This window comes from Pollicipes pollicipes, unplaced genomic scaffold (assembly GCF_011947565.3).
Source record: "Pollicipes pollicipes isolate AB1234 unplaced genomic scaffold, Ppol_2.1 Scaffold_4740;HRSCAF=5597_pilon_pilon_pilon, whole genome shotgun sequence".
NCBI classification, from domain to species: Eukaryota; Metazoa; Arthropoda; class Thecostraca; order Pollicipedomorpha; family Pollicipedidae; genus Pollicipes; species Pollicipes pollicipes.
Genome location: NW_023596545.1, coordinates 38,993,139 through 39,014,238, shown reverse-complemented (window position 1 = coordinate 39,014,238; position 21,100 = coordinate 38,993,139). Strand labels below are relative to the sequence as shown.

Genomic DNA, 21,100 nt, shown 5'->3' with positions numbered 1-21,100 from the left:
TTTGTTTATCGCTTTTTCCCAATAGCCCGCTTCACGCTCTTTTCTCGACAATCTTTCGTGCGATTGTGGTCATAAAGCACTTACCGGCAAAGGATTTTATACGGCGTCGGACTGATTAAATCACGAGGATGTTTGCCAGCGACGGAGAGATATGTGCCAAGAAGTTGTCTATTACATCCAGACAGAAGCTACCCCAACAACAGAAGACTAGATAGAGTACCTTTATTTTATGCCCATACACATCGGGACAGTCAACAAACATCACAAATAGTATATTTGACTACACGCCCACGCTGCTGACGTAATGACATCGCGGAAACATGATATTCGCGAGACGGGACCCGGTTAGCACAGCGCAGTAGTTCTGCAAGAGCGGGAAGAAACAAGCACGGCCGCGCGTCCGCGGCGCGACGCAGCGCAGCCCACCCGCATCAGGCAGCGGGCTCGCCGGCCACGGCGCAACGCTGCGCAGCCCATCCGCATCAGACAACGGGCTCGCCGGCCACGGCGCAACGCTCCGTAGCCCACCCGCATCAGACAGCGGGCTCGCCGGCCACGGCGCAACGCTGCGCAGCCCACCCGCATCAGACAACGGGCTCGCCGGCCACGGCGCAACGCTCCGTAGCCCACCCGCATCAGACAGCGGGCTCGCCGGCCACGGCGCAACGCTGCGCAGCCCACCCGCATCAGACAACGGGCTCGCCGGCCACGGCGCAACGCTCCGTAGCCCACCCGCATCAGACAGCGGGCTCGCCGGCCACGGCGTAACGCTGCGCAGCTCACCCGCATCAGACAACGGGCTCGCCGGCCATGGCACGACGCAAAGCCCGATACACACACAAGCTGATTGCGGCATCTCAGCGGGGCAGACGTCACAGACCGCGGCACGCCGAAGACCCACAGCGGCATAACCAAACGTGTTAGAAGGCGGACGTCACATATGCCGCTCGCTGGAGGATGTTAGACACCACCCACGGAGAAAAACAATTCGGTGGTGCAGGCGAAATCAGCGCCCGCGGCCCCCCGCCCCAACCCCACCCCATTCACAGCCGCAAGCAACCTGACGCTTTGCCGGCCGCCGAGCCTAGCTGCCTGCTGTGTGCTGGAGGCGGCCGACACTTGCCTACACGCCTGCGCGCTGCCGTCCGCCCGCCAGCGCGCCCCACGCCGCTCACCACGCACGCACACACCACTGCACGCCTCACCCGCGGCGGCGCCGAGTCACTGCAACGTCACGCCGCCGCCCCGCCGCACGCCACACCCGCCCCGCCCGTCAATACACGCCCCCACCTGCCGGAGCCGGGCACGCCGCGCCTCCCCCACACGGCCGGGAGGTGCAGGGTGCCGCCGGCGCAGGGCTGGGCGGGGACCGGCGGAGGCGAGGCGGCAGCCTGTCTGGACGGACACCCCTGATGCGGCTTCGCGCGCGGCGGCGCCGGCACAGCGCACCCCAGACGGCTTCTCATCCTTAAAAACGACACTCGCAGGCGGCGACTGCACGCGTTAAAATATCACGAGTCCCCCGCCCGCCGCGGCGGCCGCGCTCCGCCAGCGCACCGCGGGTGTAAAACGGACGCAGCGGTCCCTCCCGCCGACACCCGCCCTCCCACCGCGCCGCCGCCGCCGTCACTGGCGGAGCTCACTCCAGCAGCTGGGTGAAGTCGACCGTGTGCGGCGCCACGTCCTCGCCGGCCTTGCGGCGCTCCTGCAGGCGGCGGCGGCGCGCGTCGGCCACGCGCCGGCGCACGCGCTTGATGTGGCGCAGCCGCTCCAGCCAGTTGGAGGCGTACGGGTCGGGCCCGGCCACGCCGCGCTGCTGGATCAGCGAGGCCAGGTTGGCGTGCAGCGCTAGCTGGCGCGCCATGACGGCCAGGTTTTGGTCCGAAACGAGCGTCACCTCCGTGTGCCCGAACAGCTCCTGCCGGCGGGGCGCGCTCGGTGAGGCCGGGCGCGTGCTGCCGATCGCGCGAGCTGTCGGCACTGTGGTAGATCCGCAGATTACAGTGCAGGAATTCACGCAAACGCGGCGGCAATTCAAGTAAATGGTTATCTACAGGACACCAAGGCTGCTTCAAGTCTGATCATTTAGAGCTTCACAAAATGATTGAGACGAAGCGATAGTATTACGGATGTAGTAATTGCTCGAACTATCAACCACACCAAACGAGGACGTCAGTTGAAACGATTAGTCCATCTGTAATGCCATCATTTGCTCTCAAGAGAAAACGCAGCGTTATTGAAGGTACCGATGACCCCTCAAGACTTTGAACTTGGTCGACCCTCATTTTACAAAACTAGTACTCAGTGGCACGGGTACAAACGTTAAGGGCCCACTGGCCGGAGTCACGCTAAGATATCCGCATTGTTCGTAGATGTCTCCGAAAACATTGCGAGCCCCTCCTACCGCCCCCCCCCCCTTCACACACACACACACACAGATGGAGCGGCTCCTGTCAACCACGTAGAACATTTGACAGAAGCCACGTGCAAAGCCGTTTGGGAACAGTGGTAGTCACCCACAAGATGTGTGGAAACACAAAACTTCATTGCCCTGCACATCACTCCTGTGGAGCACTACTGTCTGATTAGCACACTGCGCTAGAGCACGGGAGCCAGTCCAACGCACAGCAGCTCAGTCCAACCACGCCCGACGCCGCCGCGTCTCCCGGCGCGGCCGTCCGCAGCAACCTGGGCTACCACAAACACCAAGTCACACAAATAACAACAACGAAGGCGGCACTTCGGCGCCTCTCTTGTGCGGCGCCAGCGAGGCTCCTCAGCGCCAGCGAGGCTCCTCAGCGCCAGCGAGGCTCCTCAGCGCCAGCGGGGCTCCTCAGCGCCAGCGGGGCTCCTCAGCGCCAGTGGGGCTCCCCAGCGCCTGCGGGGCTCCCCAGCGTCAACGGAGCCCCTTAGCGCCAGGCAGGCGCCAACGGCGCCATCAATGACGACCAGCGGCAAAACCCGGATTTGCCACCGAAACTCGCGTCCACGGCGGCCGACCGAGACAGCGGCACGGTTTCTGAAGTGAGCGACAGCGGGCCGCCACGCACCTGCAGCTTGCCCTTGGTGCGGATGACAATGCGGTTTGTGCCGTGGTCGAGCGGCTCGACCACCACACCGGCGTAGCAGAACTGGGCGCGGATGGTGGTGATGTTGAACTCCTGCCCCGACTCGTTGTACACGATCAGCACGAAGTCGTTGCCGATGTGCATCTTCTTGTTATTGCACCGCTCGTCCACGGTCGGCATCATGGTGGCCACGTGGAACAGCACCTGCAGCGGCAGGGTCGTCAGTTGAACAGCGAGATGCGTTACACTACATGGCGGGCGATGGGCCCACGGTAAACGCCGATCGAGAGCTTTTGAACTTGAGTCGACAGCCGCGACGGCACCAGCCACGAATACGTTAGTTACAAAAATGTTCCCGTCGCACGCACACCCGTCACTGAGATGTTCTCGTCACGCGCACACCCATCGCGGAGATGCTCTCGTCACACGCCCACCCGTCACGAAGATGTTCCCGTCACACGCACATCACTGGCAGACCGTGCCTGAGCGAGATAGATTCCAGCTCCAACCCTGCCAACTAAGCTGACTTCGAGCCTGACCCCCAGAGTATCAATGTTCAATTGACTCCAGCCAGAGACTCCATACAGAGACAGCGGGACGGCCAACCAGACGGCGCGACGGCCGAACAGAGACGGTGGGACGACCAACCACGGACGGCGCGACGGCCAACCCGAGACAGCGCGACGGCCGAACAGAGGCGGCGGGACGGTCGGACAGAGACGGTGGGACGGCCGAGCACAGACGGTGGGACGGCCAAATAGAGCTGGTGGGACGGCTAAACAGACGATGGAACGGCCGAACAAAGACGGCGGACCGAGCACACACCTGCATCAGGTCGTCTTCCCACATGATGGCGAACCGGCCGTCGGAGCCGGTCCGGTCCAGGCCGGCCAGGAACGTCTTGTCCGGCTGGGCCTCGGTCAGCTCCACCAGCCGACCCAGGCCCTGCAGGTCAGAGGACAAAAGATCAACACCGCTGCCGTCCTGACCAAGACCTGAGTCAGGGCAGGCGCACCGCGATCTCCGGCGTCACTGACCGACACATCCGGTGGTCAACGCGCGAACTGCAGGGAAGCATCGACCAGGTGACCGAAGCCACCGGCAGCATACACGCGCGAAACAGCGCTTGCGCGCCGTGCTGAAGCGCCGTCCGCCCTCGGCACGGAGCGCGCAGCAACACCGACACACCCACTCGCCACCGACCGGTCGGACGGCGACGGTCCCCCGGCAGCCCCGAGCTCGCGGCCGGGGAGCGAGGTGCACGCGGCGGGGGCGGGCCGGTGGCACACCTGGAGGAACTGATTGTAGCGGGCCGAGCCGCACTGGTTGCGCAGGATCGCCGCCTCGTCGGCCGCCTGGCCCGCGGCCACGTACAGCACGCCGATCTTATGCGTCTCCATTGGCGTGATGCGGTCGAACACGGCCAGTGTGCGCTCCGTGTCCGGCCCGTTCTCCATCAGCATGATGTCGGACTCGTGCGGTTCCGACTGGCTCTGTTCCGCGCATGTGTCCTCCTCCGCCTGCCAGAGGACAGGAAGTGTGAGGACGCTACGGCGGGACGGGACCTTTCCAGGCCCGGCTTCTCCGCCTGCCAGAGGTAATGTGGCATCACAGTGGGACGGGACCTCCCAGGCCCGGCTCCCCCGCCTGCCAGAAGTAGTATGAAGTCACATCCGGCTCAACAAGGCCAAGAAAGCCTTGCGTTCCCAATGGCCAATAGGAACAATCCCCTAGCGCGTCAACTCCATTTGAAAAGCGTTTGGCTCATGGAATGTGAACAAACCAGCGCACCTCAAACATATTGTTACGTCTCTTCCCTCTTCCCCCGGATTTTCACAAGCTTTGTCTGTTCTAATGAGGTAGCCTTGGAATTGTTAGTTATGTTGTTCAAAACTGATATTTCCTGTTCAGCCCCCAGAACAAGAAAGTCGTGACCAATATCACCGCGCAGTTATTCAAATTACTTGGACGTACTCTCAAAGGCATGTGCTTGGAACCATACCGCTATTCGTGTCATGTGAAGCCACGAGTAATACAAATTAGGGGGGGGGGGGGGCACAGCACGCAACCAGCCTTTACGTCCCAGCATTACACAGCCCGGGTGGTGGGGTTGTGCGCGCGGTCCTCACCTCTACCTCGGAGCTGTGGAAGAGCTGGAGCAGCACCTGCTCCGGCAGCAGGCCGATCCGCGCGTCATCGGCCAGTGGGTCCGGCGCCGGCGCGCGACGCGTCGGAGACATCACCGAGATGGTGTGACTGCGGTCGCGGCCCTGGCGAGGCGACACCGGCGGCATCTGTTGGCAGAGATGCGTACTGACACCAACGGTGGCGACACCTGCTGACGGGCAGTCACACTCTACTAGGTGCGTCTGCGGAGTAGCTTTGGTACTGACGGCGCTGACATCTATCGGCTTCCAGCAGCAACGGCAAGGAACGGAGTTGCGATGGCCGTCTGCAGCAAAAGAGCGACACCCGCCACTTACGCCACCACCCGAAGCGGATTCGAAAGCACCGCGTCTCTTCGCCAATCTATCACGCGCCCGTGAGGACGCTGAGTGACCGCACCCGTCCCACGGGGACCCGGGGCGACCGCGTCGCCGCGGAGCTGCTGGTCATGAACCGGGCCTCCTCACCTGACCGCCCGAGATTGACTTGAAAAGGCTATGCCGGCGCGTCTCGCCACTGCGCGTGCGCGAGAGCGGGCGGCGCGGCGGCGCGCCCGGCTCGTCGCGGTCCTCGCCGCCGCCGTCGCCGTCCTCTTGAATGATGTTGATCTCGGGCGGCGCCGGCGCCGGCGCTGGCGGCGGTGGCGAGCCGACGGTCGCCTGGGGCGGTGGGCTGCCAGCGGCCGCCGGCTCCGCCTGGTCGACAGCGGTAGGCCAGTCAGCACACCGAGCGCCGGCCGCATGCGACGACCGCGAACACGGTGATGGCATAGCCCGGGGCCACGACCGCCACAAACAGGCCGAACGCCAGGGCTCTGTCAAAGCGTGACTGTGATGATGACGCATGGAATGCTTTGCCACGATTTACTGTCGAAAGCTGTAGGACCTGCACACAACAAATCAGTGATTGCACACCAATTGCACACAACTGGATCAACTGCACACAACTGATTTGTGCACATGCAGAAGCCTTCTCCACCGGCAGCAAGTGGAAGGGTTCTGGATGTCCACCCCCTGACTCCAGTCGGCACTGGCTCGCGTGTCGGCGATGGGCACTGACCTGCCGGAGCAGGCGCTCCACCGTCTGGTCGGACGTGCCAGGCGCGATCAGCGTCAGCAGGTCTGGCGCCGGCAGATCGTCGGAGCTCACCAGCTGCCGATTCTCCAGCCGCGTCATCCACGCCATGTTGCCGGACGGCCGGCGCACCAGGATCTCGGCCCAGCCCTGACACCAGCAGCTGCAGAGGTGGCCCGAGCCGGAGGCGGCGGCGGCGCGCCCTGGCCAGCCCTGGAGCGGCCGGCGGCACGGGTCAGAGGGCGGACGGCGCGGCGGTGGCGCATTACAGGCGCAGCGCCCGTTCACATCATCCGGCCGCCACCAACCCACCCCGGAGTGGAGCGCCAAACCCAGCGCCAGCAGACAGCTGAAGGGGCGGCAGCCCGACCCTTTACCGAAGCTGCTCGGGGAGCGAGGACCCGCAACATACAGGGAAACAGACCTGACAGTCAGCGCAGCACCACAGGTACCTTTGGCACACTATAGTTTTAAATCGCAATGATACAGCCGCCATCTGTATCCTTTCTGCCCATACGGCGTTTAAAGCGTCATTCTCCGGCCACTCCTCGGGCCACTCCCAGCCACGCTGGTACGTGTAATATAAATAAAGACCACACGAACGCACGCACGCACGTACACTGTCTGGCGCCCACGGTTTCCGTCCAAACACCAGCAGAGCGCTCTCTGGCCATCCCTGCTGCCGCGAGCGGTGCTCACCGGAGCGCTGGAGCCGCCGCCGCCGGCCGGGTCGCCGGGGGAGCGGCCGAGAAGCTGCGAGTCGTCCCGGAGCGGCGCCGCCTCGGCCGCCGGGCCGCCGCGCCCCACCGGCACCGAGATGTGGCGACGCCGGTTCTCGGCCGGACCCGCCGGCGCCAGCGGCGGCGGCGGAGTCGCCGCAGCGTCCGGCTCTGCCGGCGGGCTGGCCGGCGCCTCGTCGCCGCCGCCGCAGCACAGGTGGTAGCACTTCTCGCAGAGGCCGCGCCGGAACACGGTGCCGCCGCAGCCGCCGACTGTCACCGTCACCAGCTTGTTGCCCACGACCCACGTGTTACTGAGGCCGCGCGCCAGCAGCAGCTCCATGACGGCCGTGCGCTCCGGCAGCACCGCGTAGTTGGCGCCCGTGTAGCGGGCCATCAGGTCGACACACGTCTCCGTCAGCTCGCGGTGGAACTTGATGAGCTCGCGCGTGACGCTGATGGGCGCCGCCGGCGGCGGCGGCGGCGGCGGCGCCGGGGCCGGCCCGGGCAGCAGGGAGCCGCGCCGCAGGCCCGGGTCGGCCGGCGTCTCCTGGGCACGCCGCGACAGCGAGAAGGTACGGCCGTCGCGGCCGCGCGCCTGGCTGGCCCGGTCAGAGAGGCTGGACGACCTGCGCCGCAGACGCGGCCCGCACCGCACCGTCAGCTCACCCGCTCAGCCGTCCGCACACCACAAACACCGCACAAGGCCCGTGGCAACAGGTGCGGGCCCGCCATCTATTGTCGATAGTCCTAAGCTCAGCTATCGCTTGAGGCGTGACTCGTGAGGGAGCTGCAACCAGCAGGCACGTCTATGATTATAAAGCTAACATTCCGATGGATGCTGCTGTCTACGCAGGCTCGTGAAAGAAATATTTTGATTATCCTATGACCACGTAAATTTGCTCATGTGTTCGCGGTCAATACGGGTCTGCAAAGGTAGATTCTGCGCCATTCCTGGCCTTTTGCCATTGCATAGAGGCGAAAGTAGGAAGCAAGAAGTGCCTTACGCCTGCCTGTCTCTTCTTAGCAAAGCGAACACAGAAAACGGACACCAGTTATAGCACCCTTACATACGCTGCATTCACATGGGAGCACATTCCAAAACCTCCTCAAAGGGCTGGTTGCACGACCGATATTAGGTGCCGCTCTTCGCCAAATGAAGCCCTCATGTGCCGCACATTGGGTGCGGGGTCGGGAGCGGGGCATGTATCACCCTGGGGTGTCCGGGGGCTTAGTACTCGGCTGCAGAAGGGACAAGAAGTTTGTCCATTCAGCGTGTGGTAAACCCGACTGTGCGCAACGACACGGCAGAACGCCGGCTGCAAAATGGCTAGCGCAACACGGCCACGCAAGGCAGCCTCCCAAGACAGGTAGCAAGGCCGTTCGAGTCAGGCCGTCTCAATGCCGCTAACAAGACCAGCCCACGGGAGCGTTGGCTGTCGCGCCGTGCCGGCGGCGCACCACACCAGCGACCGGACCGTCCCCGACCGTTGCCGCCCAGCGCCACCTCCCCGGTCGGCCCGCTCACCTGCGCCTGTTGCTCGAGTCCTCGTTGACTGCCGCGCCCTCGGCCGTCTGCTGCGATCCCAGCGCCTGCTGCTGACGCCAGATGGCCTGGATGTTGCTGAAGTTGGTCTTCAGCCCCTTGATGATGTACTTGACGAAGCAGCGCCGGTACTTGACCTTGCACTTAAGGAACCACATGGCGATGACGTGGTGTGCCAGCGACACGATGTAGTGGTTGAACTTGGCCGGGTTGGTGTACGGCAGCACGATGGCGAAGATGGACATGTACTGCTCCTCGTTGAAGCGCGAGTACACCTTCGGGATGCGTATGAGCGTGGAGAGGAACTCCAACACGGAGTTGCCCATGGCCACGGTGGACGAGAGTCTGGACATGCTGATAAGCACATCGTGTATCAGCTTGGCCATGGCCTCGCGCATGCCCAGTGCGCAGACGGTGAGCGCCGCCATGCACTGCGGCGCGCACCGCGACCGCAGGCCGCTCTCCAGACTGCCGATCAGCCGCCGGTGCATCGGCATGCTCATGTTGTTGTGGTAGGACGTGAGCGACACCAGGATCGGGTACACTAGCGACTGCAGGTCGGACGTCTTGAACGTGTCGGGCAGGTGGGTGAGCCTGCCGCAGAGCACCGGCGTGATGTCTGCCGACAGTTGGCACATGGCCTGCGCGAAGTAGTCGACGTCGCCGCCTTGCTCACTCAGCACCAGCGCCTTGTTCTCCAGCAGGCGCGGCACGCGCAGCAGCAGCGTCGACAGCAGGTCGTAGTGGCGCTCGTGACCGAGCGCGGCGATCACGGCCAGCCGCAGCGGCGTCAGGCTGAGCCGCGTCACGGTCGGCGCCGGCTCGGCGTGCCGCTGCTCGGCCAGCAGGTGCTGGCTGAACCGCAACGCGCCGCTCGTCCGGTCCGGCAGGCCGATACGGCACTGAGCGTCCACCCGCAGGCTGAGCAGGCAGAGCAGGAGCGGCGTGCGCACTGCCGGCACCGCCGACAGCACGTCCGGCGCTGCGTAGTGCCGATGCAGGTGGTCCACCATCACCCGGTAGGTCTTCACCGCCAACGACGACGGCAGCGCCGTCAGGTGTCGCTCCAACACCTCGGCCAGGCCGGCGGCGGCCGCCTCCAATGCCGGTGCCGCCTCCAGCTCCAGCGGCCGGCCAGCCTCCAGCGGCGCTGTCAGCACGCGCTCCAACAGCGCCAGCACGTCCAGGCAGTGCGGCGAGCGACACGAGGCAGCCACGCGCACCAACAGGCACACCATGCGCGCGCGCACGGCGGCGTCCGGCTCGGCGGGCAGCGCGGCGGCGGCCGGCAGCAGCACCGTCTCCAGCAGCGGCGTGGCCTCCAGCCGCCGGAAGCCGTCCCAGACGCGCTGCAGCACGTCACAGACGGCCAGCCGCACGGACGTCCGACCATCCTGGTCGTAGTAGCGGGTCACTAGCTCGCGCAGCTCCGACAGCCAGGTGTACCTGCGCCGCCGGCGACCAGGGCACAGTGAGCACAGGTGCGCGCGGCGCCGCGGCGATGCAGACCGTGGACGACCTTACGGCTTCGGCTACACCGCCAATCGACAGCTGTCTGAAGAAATGCGGCCGCGGGGTGAAACAGTTTTTGGATTTGTTTGCAATACCATTCCGGCATACGTATCTGCGGCACGTTTCTTTGCAAGAACTTCCGCTGCTAATAATGGTTTTAATTCGGCAGCCTGCTCAATAAACCCATCCTAAAGGCACTCTCTGTAACATTTCAGCAACTGCGCGCGTGCGTTAAGTGCGAAACACATCAATGTGAAATTTCAGACTAGCAAGTACATTGTAGCAATCCGCGCATGTTCACATGGGACATCAGCGTAAAAAGCGGGCCTACTTTGCAGCATGAGCTGTGCAGCGGTGTATGACAAAGCTGGCCGCCGACCTCACCTGTACGTGAGCAGGTGATCAGCCGCCCGGTGCACGGCGGCCACCACGCCGGCCTCGGGCCGGTCGGCGGCGCACCGCTCCAGCTGTGCGGCCCAGGCGCGCCTCGTCGCCGCCGAGCCGCCCGTCGGCCGCCAGCCGCTCGGCGCCGCTCAGCAGGGCGCCCAGCTGCGCCAGCACCTGCTGCGCCACGGCCGGCGGCAGGCGGGCGCCGCGCGCCTCCGTGTACAGTCGGTCCACCAGGTCGAGCAGCAGGTCCCAGGCGTGCGGCAGCAGCTCGCCGCCCTGCGCGCCGCACACCAGCTCGCGCAGCTCGAGCGCTACCTCGTGGCTGACGGCTGGCTGCCGGGCGTCGAGCGCCACGCCCAGCGCCGGCAGCAGCGCGCCTGGCCGGTGCAGCAGGCTCGTCACGCGCTGATCGCCGCCCCACAGCGCCATCGAGCCGAAGAAGATGCAGCCCTTGAGCAGGGCCGGGTCCCTGGCGTTGGCGCGGTTCATCAGCAGCTCCGTGAGCACCTGGCGGCGCCGGCGCAGCGTCAGCGCCCAGCCACCCCCGCCGGCGCCAGCACAACAGTGAATACGGGCACAGCCCGCAGCCGACACAACTCGGACAACTCAACACCAACCCCGGAGATAAGTGAGTGCGCGCGGTAAGCGTGCCCGTCTCGACCCAAAGAAGCAGCAAACACAGTGGATTCGAACCACATCGTTGCTCGCCGCCCACCTGCAGTGTGACGTGACCCATGCTGGTGCCGAGCAGGTTGCGCATGAGACGCCAGGCGGGGCGCGCGTGGTGCGGCTGGCAGACGAGCCGCGCCAGCAGCGCCGCCAGCCGCACCAGCGCGGCGCGCGGCAGGTCACTGTAGCACAGGATCACGTCGAACAGCGCCAGGCAGGCGGACGTGTCGACGCCGCCCGGCTGGGCCGTGGCGCGCGTGTAGATCAGCTCCACCACCTGCTGCACGTGCTCGGACTCCACGTAGGCGGCATTGAACTTGACGCAGTTCTGCAGGAGGCGGAGCAGCGCCGTCTGGCCGCCGGCGCCGGCCGGCAGCTGCAGCGCCTCTGGCAGTAGCTGCAGCAGCAGCGGCGGCACCGCCTCCTCGATGTAGGTCAGGTTGCGACCGTCCTCCGTCAGCGCCGACAGCATCCGCACCTGCGGGCAGCGAAGGCCGTTACCGTCAAGAAGCAGCAGCGGGCGACCACGAGGGGCGCGGGCGGGGTGGGGCGGCGCCCTCGCAGGGTGACGGCTCGCACCGCAGACAGGCTAGCCGGTCACTTCCACAGGCCAACGCAACAGCGGCGTCACGAACGGAAAGCTTGGGCTTTGATTTCTGCACTTGGCATCGTCACTTCGTAACAAGGCCTGGGAATCCCGCAGATATTGCAAGCACTGACACCTAAACGGCGCCCGGAACTGCATAACGACCCACAACATTTCGTCGGCCGTGTGAGCACCTCCGGCCGGTGCAACGACCCAGCACGGCTACCCCTGGTGAAGCCATCAAGGCGTACCAACACCCACCCGGATCTCAAAGTCGTCCGGCACGTTGTGCCGCGCCACCATGTCCAGCAGCTCCTCGCGGGCGGCCGTCATGTGTTCCAGCTGGCTGTTGACAAGGCTGACAAGCGCGGCGAACACGGCGTGGCGCAGGTCGCGCGCCGTGGAAGGGTGCAGCAGGTCTTGCACGTCCGAGAGCAGCGTCACCAGCTGCAGGTCGTCCAGCCGCAGCCGCTTCACCCGTTCCACCAGCTCCTGCGCCAGGGGAACCGCACCACGCGGCGTAAAGCGCGGCCGGGGGACGGCCAGCCAGCAGGTGCCCGGCCTGCTTCAGCTCAGGCCTCCGGACAGCTCGTGATAATGCGACGACCACAGATCTCAGGCGAGCGCACTCGGGCCTCCGAACAGCTCGTGATAATGCGACGACCACAGATCTCAGGCGAGCGCACTCAGGCCTCCGAACAGCTCGTGACAATGTGGTGATCACAGATCTCAGGCGAGCGCCACGCGACGGCCCGCTAGGTGGGCAGATGGTCCGCAAGGAAGGCAGCCCTTCGCCACGAACAGCGCACAATCATTTGGCGGGATCGCATGTGGAGACATACATGACACATGAGCTGATCATGTATGCATAACAATGCACACTGTGTGGCAATGCTTGGAGGAGATTCTGACCTGCAGGACACGGACCCGGGCACCAGGGGCCGAGTCGGGGCGGAGACTCTGCCGCAGCTCCGGCGTGTATTCAAATGGTTGACTGAGGTATTGGCTGCAAACATATGCCATTAACTCTGGTGAATGGAATCAATTGGGGGAGTGGCACACAGAATAATCAAAATACAAGTTAAGCAGTATTCAGCAGGAAGGCATTGAGAGCACACTTTCTAAAGTTACTTACAAATATGCAAAGATAATGTAAATCATATCCACCTGTAATGCAAAAGTTATGGATAATGAATGGTTCCATTAAGTCTGCTGATGTTGGATTACACCACTACCAGTGATGATGTGACATGATTGTGCAGCACATTAGGACAATGAAGATTCATGATTCATTCAAGATTCACATTCACAATCACAAACAGACAAAACAAACAAAACAAAACAAAACACAAACAAAAACAAACACACAAACAGACAATCAAGATTCAAGATTCATGGCATTATAGCACAAACTCATTAAAAACTCAATAAAACACCCGACCTGTAGCCGCCTCCATCACGATTTTGCTTGAAGAACTTCTTTAAGCGATCCTGAAAATGTTTTTCCTTTTCTTTAGACATCTTCACAAATCATCCAACCTAGAATATACCATATGTGTCAATGCATTACATGGAACAGAATGCATATATCAAGAACATTGAGCCAAGAGGATTAAAAAAGTCACAAATTGTACCACATAAGTAAGATAGAGCAAGTTGACATAGCAAGTGACAAAATCAGTACCATATCTTGGGCCAAATAGACCAATGATATCTGTCCCTAGACTGTGCATGCTGCTTATTACTTACTTCTTAACCACAAGGGGAAATGAAACACAGATAAGTGGCCCCACAAACAGAGGCAGGTTTGGTTGATGCTGACTACAGGCCTTTTCCAAGATGAGGGGTGCATATCAGATGATGGTGGCTCTCTGTAGCCAAGGATGGTGGTCCTAGCCACTGGTGATAAGATTTCTGGTGTATCAGATGGTGTATGACGATTTAGGGTGATATCCCCACCAAATCATGTGCATGGTGCAGTACTGTTGAAACCATTTCCTGCATGCAACTGTGCCCACATCATGTGAAAGTTGAGCAAGTCAATCAGCTTTGCAAATACTCAGTAACCTGTTTCTACAGACAGTGCTTCCGGAATCAGTGGTATAGTTCCAAAAAATGAGTGGGGGGGGGGGGGGAGGAATGGGAACATATATCTTCAAGATAGGCACAACTCATTCATAGGACTTTGTACCAGTGAGTTTCCTGGGGACACATCCTTCATTTGTGTCCTGTGAGGTGTGACACCTTATCAGGTACTGCAGCAAAATGTGTGCAATATATAAGTCCACAATGAAACACAAATATTTACAATGTGAATTAAAAAAACATGTCCTTGTAGGTACACTAAGGATAAGAGAGAAGTGGGACATGAGAGAAAGGTTAGCATATTAATGGCTGACCTTACAGCTCCTCATTGATGTCAAGTGTTCCAAAACACCCAGTTCTCTATGCATACCCATTGGTGATGTAATTCTACCTTAAGGTATTTATTTCCATGACCCTGGTTACCATACCATACCAATACCAATAAGAAGGCAGGTTTGCGATAGCTGTGGCAATGTGCCTCTAGAACTGTGTGTCAAGAGAAGACCTATGACAGTGTGCTGTGACTATGATGGATGGCAATCTAGTGTAAATACAAGACATCACTTTTGCCATAACAATGCCAAATAGGATACTTATATCATGATGCAACTGGATGAATGAATTCAAAGTAGGATACAGATTATAGTGCAAATGTATATACATGTTCACATATCCCAGTGCATTCTTTTAATCCGGAATGCTCAACTATGCCTACATATCCCAATACATCCCCTAACATTCTGAAACTTGAGGATCTGAAATGCTATGAAAAACTTGTGTATCTCATGACTACTATGCAGGAGGAAAGAGCAATTCCTTTGACACAAACCATTTTTGAGCAGATGTCACCAAAGTATAAGGTAATCATGATGTTAGAAGTGCAAGTCAGGCAAAAATGCTCTGAACATTAGAGCAAGGCTCAGCCCACCCATGTTGAGTAGGCATCTGGTGCAGTGGATAATGTTTTAGCACACCAGCCAAGTGGTATGTGAAAGGTTGATAGCTGTCAAACATGAAAACCCACCATCATTACCATACTTCCACACCATACAGGTATATCACACTACCCACTTACTGCCGTAATATTGACACCACCCCACTGATGTTGCTTTTTGCCATCTTATTGTGGGCAAGTCAAAAATAATGAAAATTGAAATATATTATAAAGCTGCCCCTCAAGTGTGATTTGATGGCCTTGACTGATACATTGAAAATGCAAAGGACCCTTTCATGAGCGATACGAACCAAGTGAAAACGGATGCTGAGCAAAACAGAGCAGCCTAAATCCCTTGAAGCAATAAGTTGTAAGGGGAAAATAACACCTGAGTTTGCCCCAAATCCAACAAGCATGTGCACAAATCCACGCCCCATCTACCCACCTACCTACATAGATGATTAGACCGCCTCTGCCCAAACCGGCTGCCTGTGAAAAAACCGCAGAGAACCTGGCACGAACAATGCCACTGAACAGAGGCCAGCGACTACACAGTTTCCCTCCGGACAGGTGCAAACTGCCGGCGAGTGTGGCGCGATTGTTCCTAGACCGTACTTTGTAGATTGACAAGCCAGCTGTTGATGACGTCATAATAGCTTTTAAAGGCAAACCAAATGGTAAAATCTGTGTTGTTGGTAATGCAAATTTGGAAAACGGATCATCCAGACAGAGAGGCATAGTCCCCTCTCCCTACCTTGAGCCGCCCATTAAAATCTGGGGACTCGAAAACTAGCGAAAATGTCATGGTGGAGGGGCGCCGAACAATTGGTGCCACCACCAAAGGCCCTAAGTCTTCATTTTGGGGAGAAGTTAAGCTCCAGCCGGTCAGCACACACAAATGGACACCATACCGACTTAAAATAGTCCACGTGGGCTTAATTGGGTCCATGGACGCAGCATGGGGAAGGTGTGTTTCAAATGCTGCCCAATGGATCGCGCCAATAAACGTTCATGAACCCCTATAATAAACACAACCGAGGCAGCACTTGCATCAGCATGAGTACTCAGAGATGAACCCCCCCCCCCCCCTCTCCCCGCCCCGCCGCTAAAAAATCCAGGCTGCGTCCTGCCTCCGGGAAGCCACAACAGTCGGCGGCAGACGGTGCCAGGACGTGGCTGAAGAGTGCAACGCCCTGCGCGCCAATCCAGCAGTCACACATTCCTTCTGGCTGTCTCAGCTAGGAGGCGGGCGGCCCCAAAGCAGCGACCACCACTGACCTCGTGACGCTCACACAGCGGTGCGAGTTATGGGCAGTAACCGGACCACCAGTGGGGCGTGCTGTTTAGGGCCGTGAAGGCGCCGATACTGAACTTCTGAACTGGACGACCTGGTAAAACCACATGCGTGTTCAGCGCTATGGATTACCTTGACGACGAAGAGTTTCATGTAAATCTAAGCAATGAGTTTGCAAGGCACCGGCCGACCTGCCCTGGAACTCCGCCGGCAGATCTGTGCGTCCGCCTTGCCCTTCCAGCGGATCTGTGCGTCCGTCCCGCCCTTCCAGCGGATTTGTGCGTTCGTCCCGCCCTTCCAGCGGATCTGTCCGTCCGTCCTTCCGCGCAAGTGGATGCGTGCTTCCATCCCGCCAGCGGAGCTATGCGTCCACCCCGCCGGCGAATCTGTATGTTGTGCGCGATGTCACGACGGTGGTAGAACACCTGTATGGGCCTGGCCCGTGTCATGAGCGAGAGGCCAGATGTTTCTGCCGCGGCTGATGGCTGCCGGCGCTCTGTAGCGGCTGGTTCGCGCCGTCCCCGCAGCTGCAGCGCCGCCCGGTCACCGGCCGCCATACAGCTGATGCCCGGGTCTGACCCGGCGCCGGCGGTGACCTGCATGACACCCACGCGAATCCAGATGAAGTCACAGTCATGCTTTGGGTAGTTCGTTATGCCCGCCATTGTTAAGTAACACTGGGAGATGAGCGCAGAGCACATGGAAATAATGTTCAAGCGTGGTCCGGCAGCCCAATATACAAGTCGGATGGACCCGTGGCGTGAACGTTAACGGTGTATGCTCTTCCATAACAGAAGACGAATAACACGTGCGCCTGAAGCGCATTTCCGAAGCAGTACCTTCCGGCTGTGCTGGTGAAGCTTCCGTCCGCTGCGCACGAGGCGCGCCGCAGCTGCGTGTCCGATGGCTGGGTCGGCTCCTTTCACACGGCGCTCTTCGTGACATGTCCGATGATGCTGAATTGCGTACGAATGAGTCCGAGCTCGAATTTATTGACTACTTCAAATCACCGACAGGCAAATCGACATGCATATTGATGATACCTTCCGGTGGGTTATAAACACTGGGAGATATTACACAACCCTGCCAATGGCAATTCCAACCAATGTGCAGGGTTCCCAAACGGCTACTGAAGCCTAGCAGTCTGGAAGAGCCATAGAGGAAGGGAGGCGCCCGTATAGAGAGGGCGGAAAGGAGGAAACTGAGACCGAGCAGGGCAAGGAAAGCTGAAATCGTGCGCCGCTGCATGCTGGCTGAGACACCAACGCACCCTACATAAATTTCGTATCAGAAAGGGAGAAATGAAAACAAAAATAAGGGTTATTAGTAACATAAAGATCCAAGAACGCGTAACCCACGACTAGCGCAATATTTCCACACAGCCAAACAACCGGCGATTTCACGACAGCTCGGGGCGCCACAGTAACAGAGCGCCCCTCCTCCGTCGGGCGCCGTAGAAAAGACAACAACCCACCGCTCCCTCGCCCGCTAACCCAGGAGCAACCTCTCGGCGCAGACTGGACAATCGCTGGCTGGCCAATGGCAGGCGGTGGGACGACACGCCGCAGCTCGCTGCACTGTCCAGAGTGACACCGGCACTCCCACACCCACACCCCATGCCAGGCCTTGGCGCCTCCATCCCTGACGCGCATGCGTGCACAACCTCTCGCATACGGCCACACCAGAACGGCAAACCATTCGCCACTACCTTGGTTCGGGCAGAGGGGGTCGGAGGAGCCGTCGGCAACGATCGCCCCCAGATTCACGGGCCATTTCAATCGCGGCAGGGGCCGAAACCGGGGACAGATAAGAAATTCCGTGATGCGTGCGGGCGGACGAGGGGAGGGGTCGTACGCGGTCCGACTCCACACCGACGGACAAGCGCAGGCACACGCCTCTGATTTGGTACGGGAGAGCTGCTGCTGCTGCTGCTGCTGGCGGTGGTGCTGCTGCTCTGCCAGCGGCGGCGGCGGCGGATCGGACCGGTCTACATGACAAGTTTGCCTACGATGACGCCGATGACTAGCGCCACGGCGGCCATCACATAGTACATGGTGGTGTCGGCGGGCGCGGCGTCGGCAGCGGCGCTGCCCGGCGCGCTGGCCGCACTCGACAGCTGGCGCCGCAATCGAATGCCTTCCTCCTGCAACGGCCAAGGGTGCGTCAGTCAGCGGGGGCCGCCGGACGCGACGGCAGTCACACCGCAGCCTGCCGCTGTCGCTGACCGCCTCACACGCGGCCACACACTCGACACGGCCAGAGCGGGGCCAGCTACAACTGACGGCGGCAAAACAGAACTCGAGAGGACTGTTGGAACCCTCCAACTCAGCAGGGCCAGTGTGACACTGCCCAGAGGCAAGGGGTGGAGGCTGCGCTCACCCGGACTAGTGGTCTAGTCCGGCGGAGCGGCGACACGATCAACAGGGCAGGTAGTACCCAGTGAGGTAGGACCGGTGGGACCAACAGTGACAGGGTCAGCGGGACCGGGATTACCCAGTGAGGCAGGACCGGTGTTAGATCCGGCGGGACCGACGGCATTTGGAAATGATTGTTTTAAGGCTTGTATCTGATTCTCGGCTTGTACATTCAATATCTGAATTGACAAGCCTACCATAATGCAGCAAAAGACTATCATAAGACTAAGGACGCAAAATGGCCACGTAGTCAACACGCCCAAAAGCAATAAATACTATCATCATAACATCAGACTAAATTGACATCGTTCCTGTGGACTCCACGTTTTCCCATCCACTCTCCTAACTTGACTACATCATGTTCTTATCCCATGTTTACACACAATGGCCTTGCATTTTGCCTGTTCGTGACGCCATTGGCGTTCGCGACCACACACCACTGGTGAGCTGGTGTATACTCCCCCTTCTCCCCCCCCCCCTCCCTCTCCCAGGCTATCCCAGAACCCGCTCAGCCAATTTGAATTATTCCAACATGAATTAAAAACAGGTCAAAATCATGGAATTTGAGGTGCTTTTTACAACCATTGCACGGCACGAAAATTTACTAGCTTTGCATTAGGGTTCAGTGAGGCTACAGCTGACCGATCGGCCACATAAGTGTGGTGCCGTCGCTCGACTTACACACTGGCGGAGTGCATCAAACACGGACTTCGCCAATACCTTCATGATCGATAAACGACGCACTCATGCGAAAAGCAGCATCAAAATCGCCGCGTGGATCGCAGTCGGCTTGAGCTATTAAAGAGTGCGGTTAAATTTAGAAACGCATCCGATCTGGTCAGCGAAACCACACACATCTTTTACACGGTTGGACCCAGGCAAATCCACGGCCAGCGCTAGAGTGCCAATGACCTGCCGCTGATATCGCAGATTCTTTTACCAACACGATCTTGCGATGTGTCTTCATGATTCGTGTTGTCACTTCTACGCCTCTGCCGCAGTGACGTAATGGTGGCACCACACTACGCAAACACAAACGAAGTAAACTTACAATGTGAACCGATGCTCTGGGAGGGATCGGGCTTGTTAACCCCGTCTCCAACAATTTCTTAAATTATTGAGCATGACGTGCGAACAATGCACTTGAATTTTCAACAGCAGTCGCCCAGACGGGTGCAGCTCATCTCAGCAACTCGGGCAGCTCCTTAAGATTAGCATTGTAGCTTAACGGTCAGCCGCGGAAGAGGCGCCGTATGGGCGCAGGTTCGACATCCGGCATCAAACCCGACCGCGCACGCTTGTGGAATGGTGCGAAAAAGTAGCCCACCCGCATCTCGCCATCTCCCAGAAGCCACTTAAGAAAGATGACGACCACATACACCGACGCATACAAAGAAAGATGGTTTTGCCATTATTCAGCTTGAAGAATGGCACAACAAATGATCAATTATCTTTGTCTTCGACAATTTTACGACCTTTTATTCAATTAAGGAATAAAGGGATACACCACCGGCGGCGGCATTGGGCCTAGTGCAGCACAGCACATATCTCACATACCCTGTCATCGCACCATGATCGAGCCGTCTCAAGCGGCGAATACGGCTGTTGCCAATGATCAGGCGATGTCAAAGTGACGCCTGACGATCCCACGCGGACAAACTCACCTGTGTAGTCTGCACAAGCATATTTCAGTGCAAAGTGTGAAGAAATAATTATTTGACAGAAACCTCGGCAACATTCTAGTCTACATACCTGCCTTCAGTACAAAAATCAACATCTGATCCTGATGGCAGCACAATGAAGCACTCATTGTGAGTTTTCAGAAGGACTGCCCACGACCGTTAAGTCAAGAAATGTCACTTCCCAACCGCGAGGTTGATCCTTATTGCCTGAGGCTGGGCCGTCTGGCCGCAACACAAATGCAGAGATGTGTCACGAACATTCCGTAAAACAGAGCAAACAACTGAGGGCGTCGCGGAAAGCATCGCGGAGTCGGCGGTGGAGTCGGCCGTCCCGAGCACTCACCCTGAGCTGTAGATTTTCGCCGCGGGCACTGCTCAGGTCCTCCCGCAGCTTGCGCAGCTCCTCCGTCGCCATCTTCATGTCCTTCGGCTCCGGCTGCCGGTCAGCGCGAGCCGCCGTCAAGCCACTGGCCCCGGTGCCGACGGCAGCGACGACGACGGCACTCATCGCGCCTCGCGCAAGCGGCACAACGCTCGACGCTCGCAGCCTGCGCCGAGGAGTGGTGCGCAGCACACGGCGGGTGGGAAGCTGTTACTTACGATGCTACGATGCCACATACGGCACGGAACACCCCGCAGGTTACTGTGACGACCCAGACGTCGTCGAGCGCTTCTGTACGTCACTATCGGTTATTAAACATACTCCAGCACATGTCGTTGCACATTCGCTGGGAAAATGCACACAAAACTTTCCAGCCGCCGTGACCAGGGGCCGACAGGTTGTGCCGAGGCACAGGCCGCGGCCGCGCGGCACACCGGGGCGACGTGACCCCCGCACGCACCCTGTTGACCAGATCCTCCTGTGCATCCGCCGGCAGCTCGAACACGCAGCGCATCTTGTTCGAGGTCATGATCTGCTCCGGACTGGCAGTCTTCCACTGAAACCAGCCGCACCGAACTC

General features: G+C 59.6%; 2 protein-coding genes across 2 annotated transcripts; both read right to left on the bottom strand.

The window, feature by feature from the left end:
• Positions 1 to 635: 635 nt before the first annotated feature.
• On the bottom strand, positions 636 to 15,310 carry gig (TSC complex subunit tuberin). The gene is made up of 19 exons (XM_037221273.1): positions 15,199 to 15,310; positions 13,172 to 13,269; positions 12,643 to 12,736; positions 11,992 to 12,222; positions 11,191 to 11,622; positions 10,878 to 10,982; positions 10,686 to 10,751; positions 10,470 to 10,552; positions 8,556 to 10,019; positions 7,243 to 7,656; positions 6,294 to 6,471; positions 5,821 to 5,929; positions 5,702 to 5,784; positions 5,198 to 5,362; positions 4,358 to 4,588; positions 3,894 to 4,013; positions 3,051 to 3,272; positions 1,727 to 1,918; positions 636 to 668 (listed from the first exon to the last, which is right to left on the bottom strand). The coding sequence occupies exons 2-19, from the start codon at positions 13,249 to 13,251 to the stop codon at positions 636 to 638; spliced, it is 4,302 nt and encodes a 1,433-aa protein (XP_037077168.1). The 5' UTR covers positions 13,252 to 13,269; positions 15,199 to 15,310.
• Positions 15,311 to 17,015: 1,705 nt separating this feature from the next.
• Positions 17,016 to 21,100, bottom strand: LOC119098657 (vesicle-associated membrane protein/synaptobrevin-binding protein). Its single transcript, XM_037221636.1, has 3 exons — positions 20,982 to 21,100; positions 20,483 to 20,575; positions 17,016 to 18,186 (listed from the first exon to the last, which is right to left on the bottom strand). Exons 1-3 carry the CDS (start codon positions 21,048 to 21,050, stop codon positions 18,031 to 18,033), a joined length of 318 nt encoding a protein of 105 aa, XP_037077531.1. The 5' UTR covers positions 21,051 to 21,100; the 3' UTR covers positions 17,016 to 18,030.

What these genes read in the sequence shown, in the direction of transcription:
- gig (XM_037221273.1), bottom strand. Translation starts at nt 13,251, where the DNA reads ATGTCTAAAGAAAAGGAAAAACATTTTCAGGATCGCTTAAAGAAGTTC. An exon ending in CGGACGACTTTGAGATCCGG is followed by an intron (nt 11,623 to 11,991) that starts GTGGGTGTTGGT and finishes CGCTGCCCGCAG; the next exon opens with GTGCGGATGCTGTCGGCGCT. An exon ending in TGGACCGACTGTACACGGAG is followed by an intron (nt 10,553 to 10,685) that starts GCGCGCGGCGCC and finishes TGGGCCGCACAG; the next exon opens with CTGGAGCGGTGCGCCGCCGA.
- LOC119098657 (XM_037221636.1), bottom strand. Translation starts at nt 21,050, where the DNA reads ATGACCTCGAACAAGATGCGCTGCGTGTTCGAGCTGCCGGCGGATGCA. An exon ending in AGGAGGATCTGGTCAACAGG is followed by an intron (nt 20,576 to 20,981) that starts GTGCGTGCGGGG and finishes GCTGACCGGCAG; the next exon opens with CCGGAGCCGAAGGACATGAA. An exon ending in GCGAAAATCTACAGCTCAGG is followed by an intron (nt 18,187 to 20,482) that starts GTGAGTGCTCGG and finishes TGGCCGTTGCAG; the next exon opens with GAGGAAGGCATTCGATTGCG.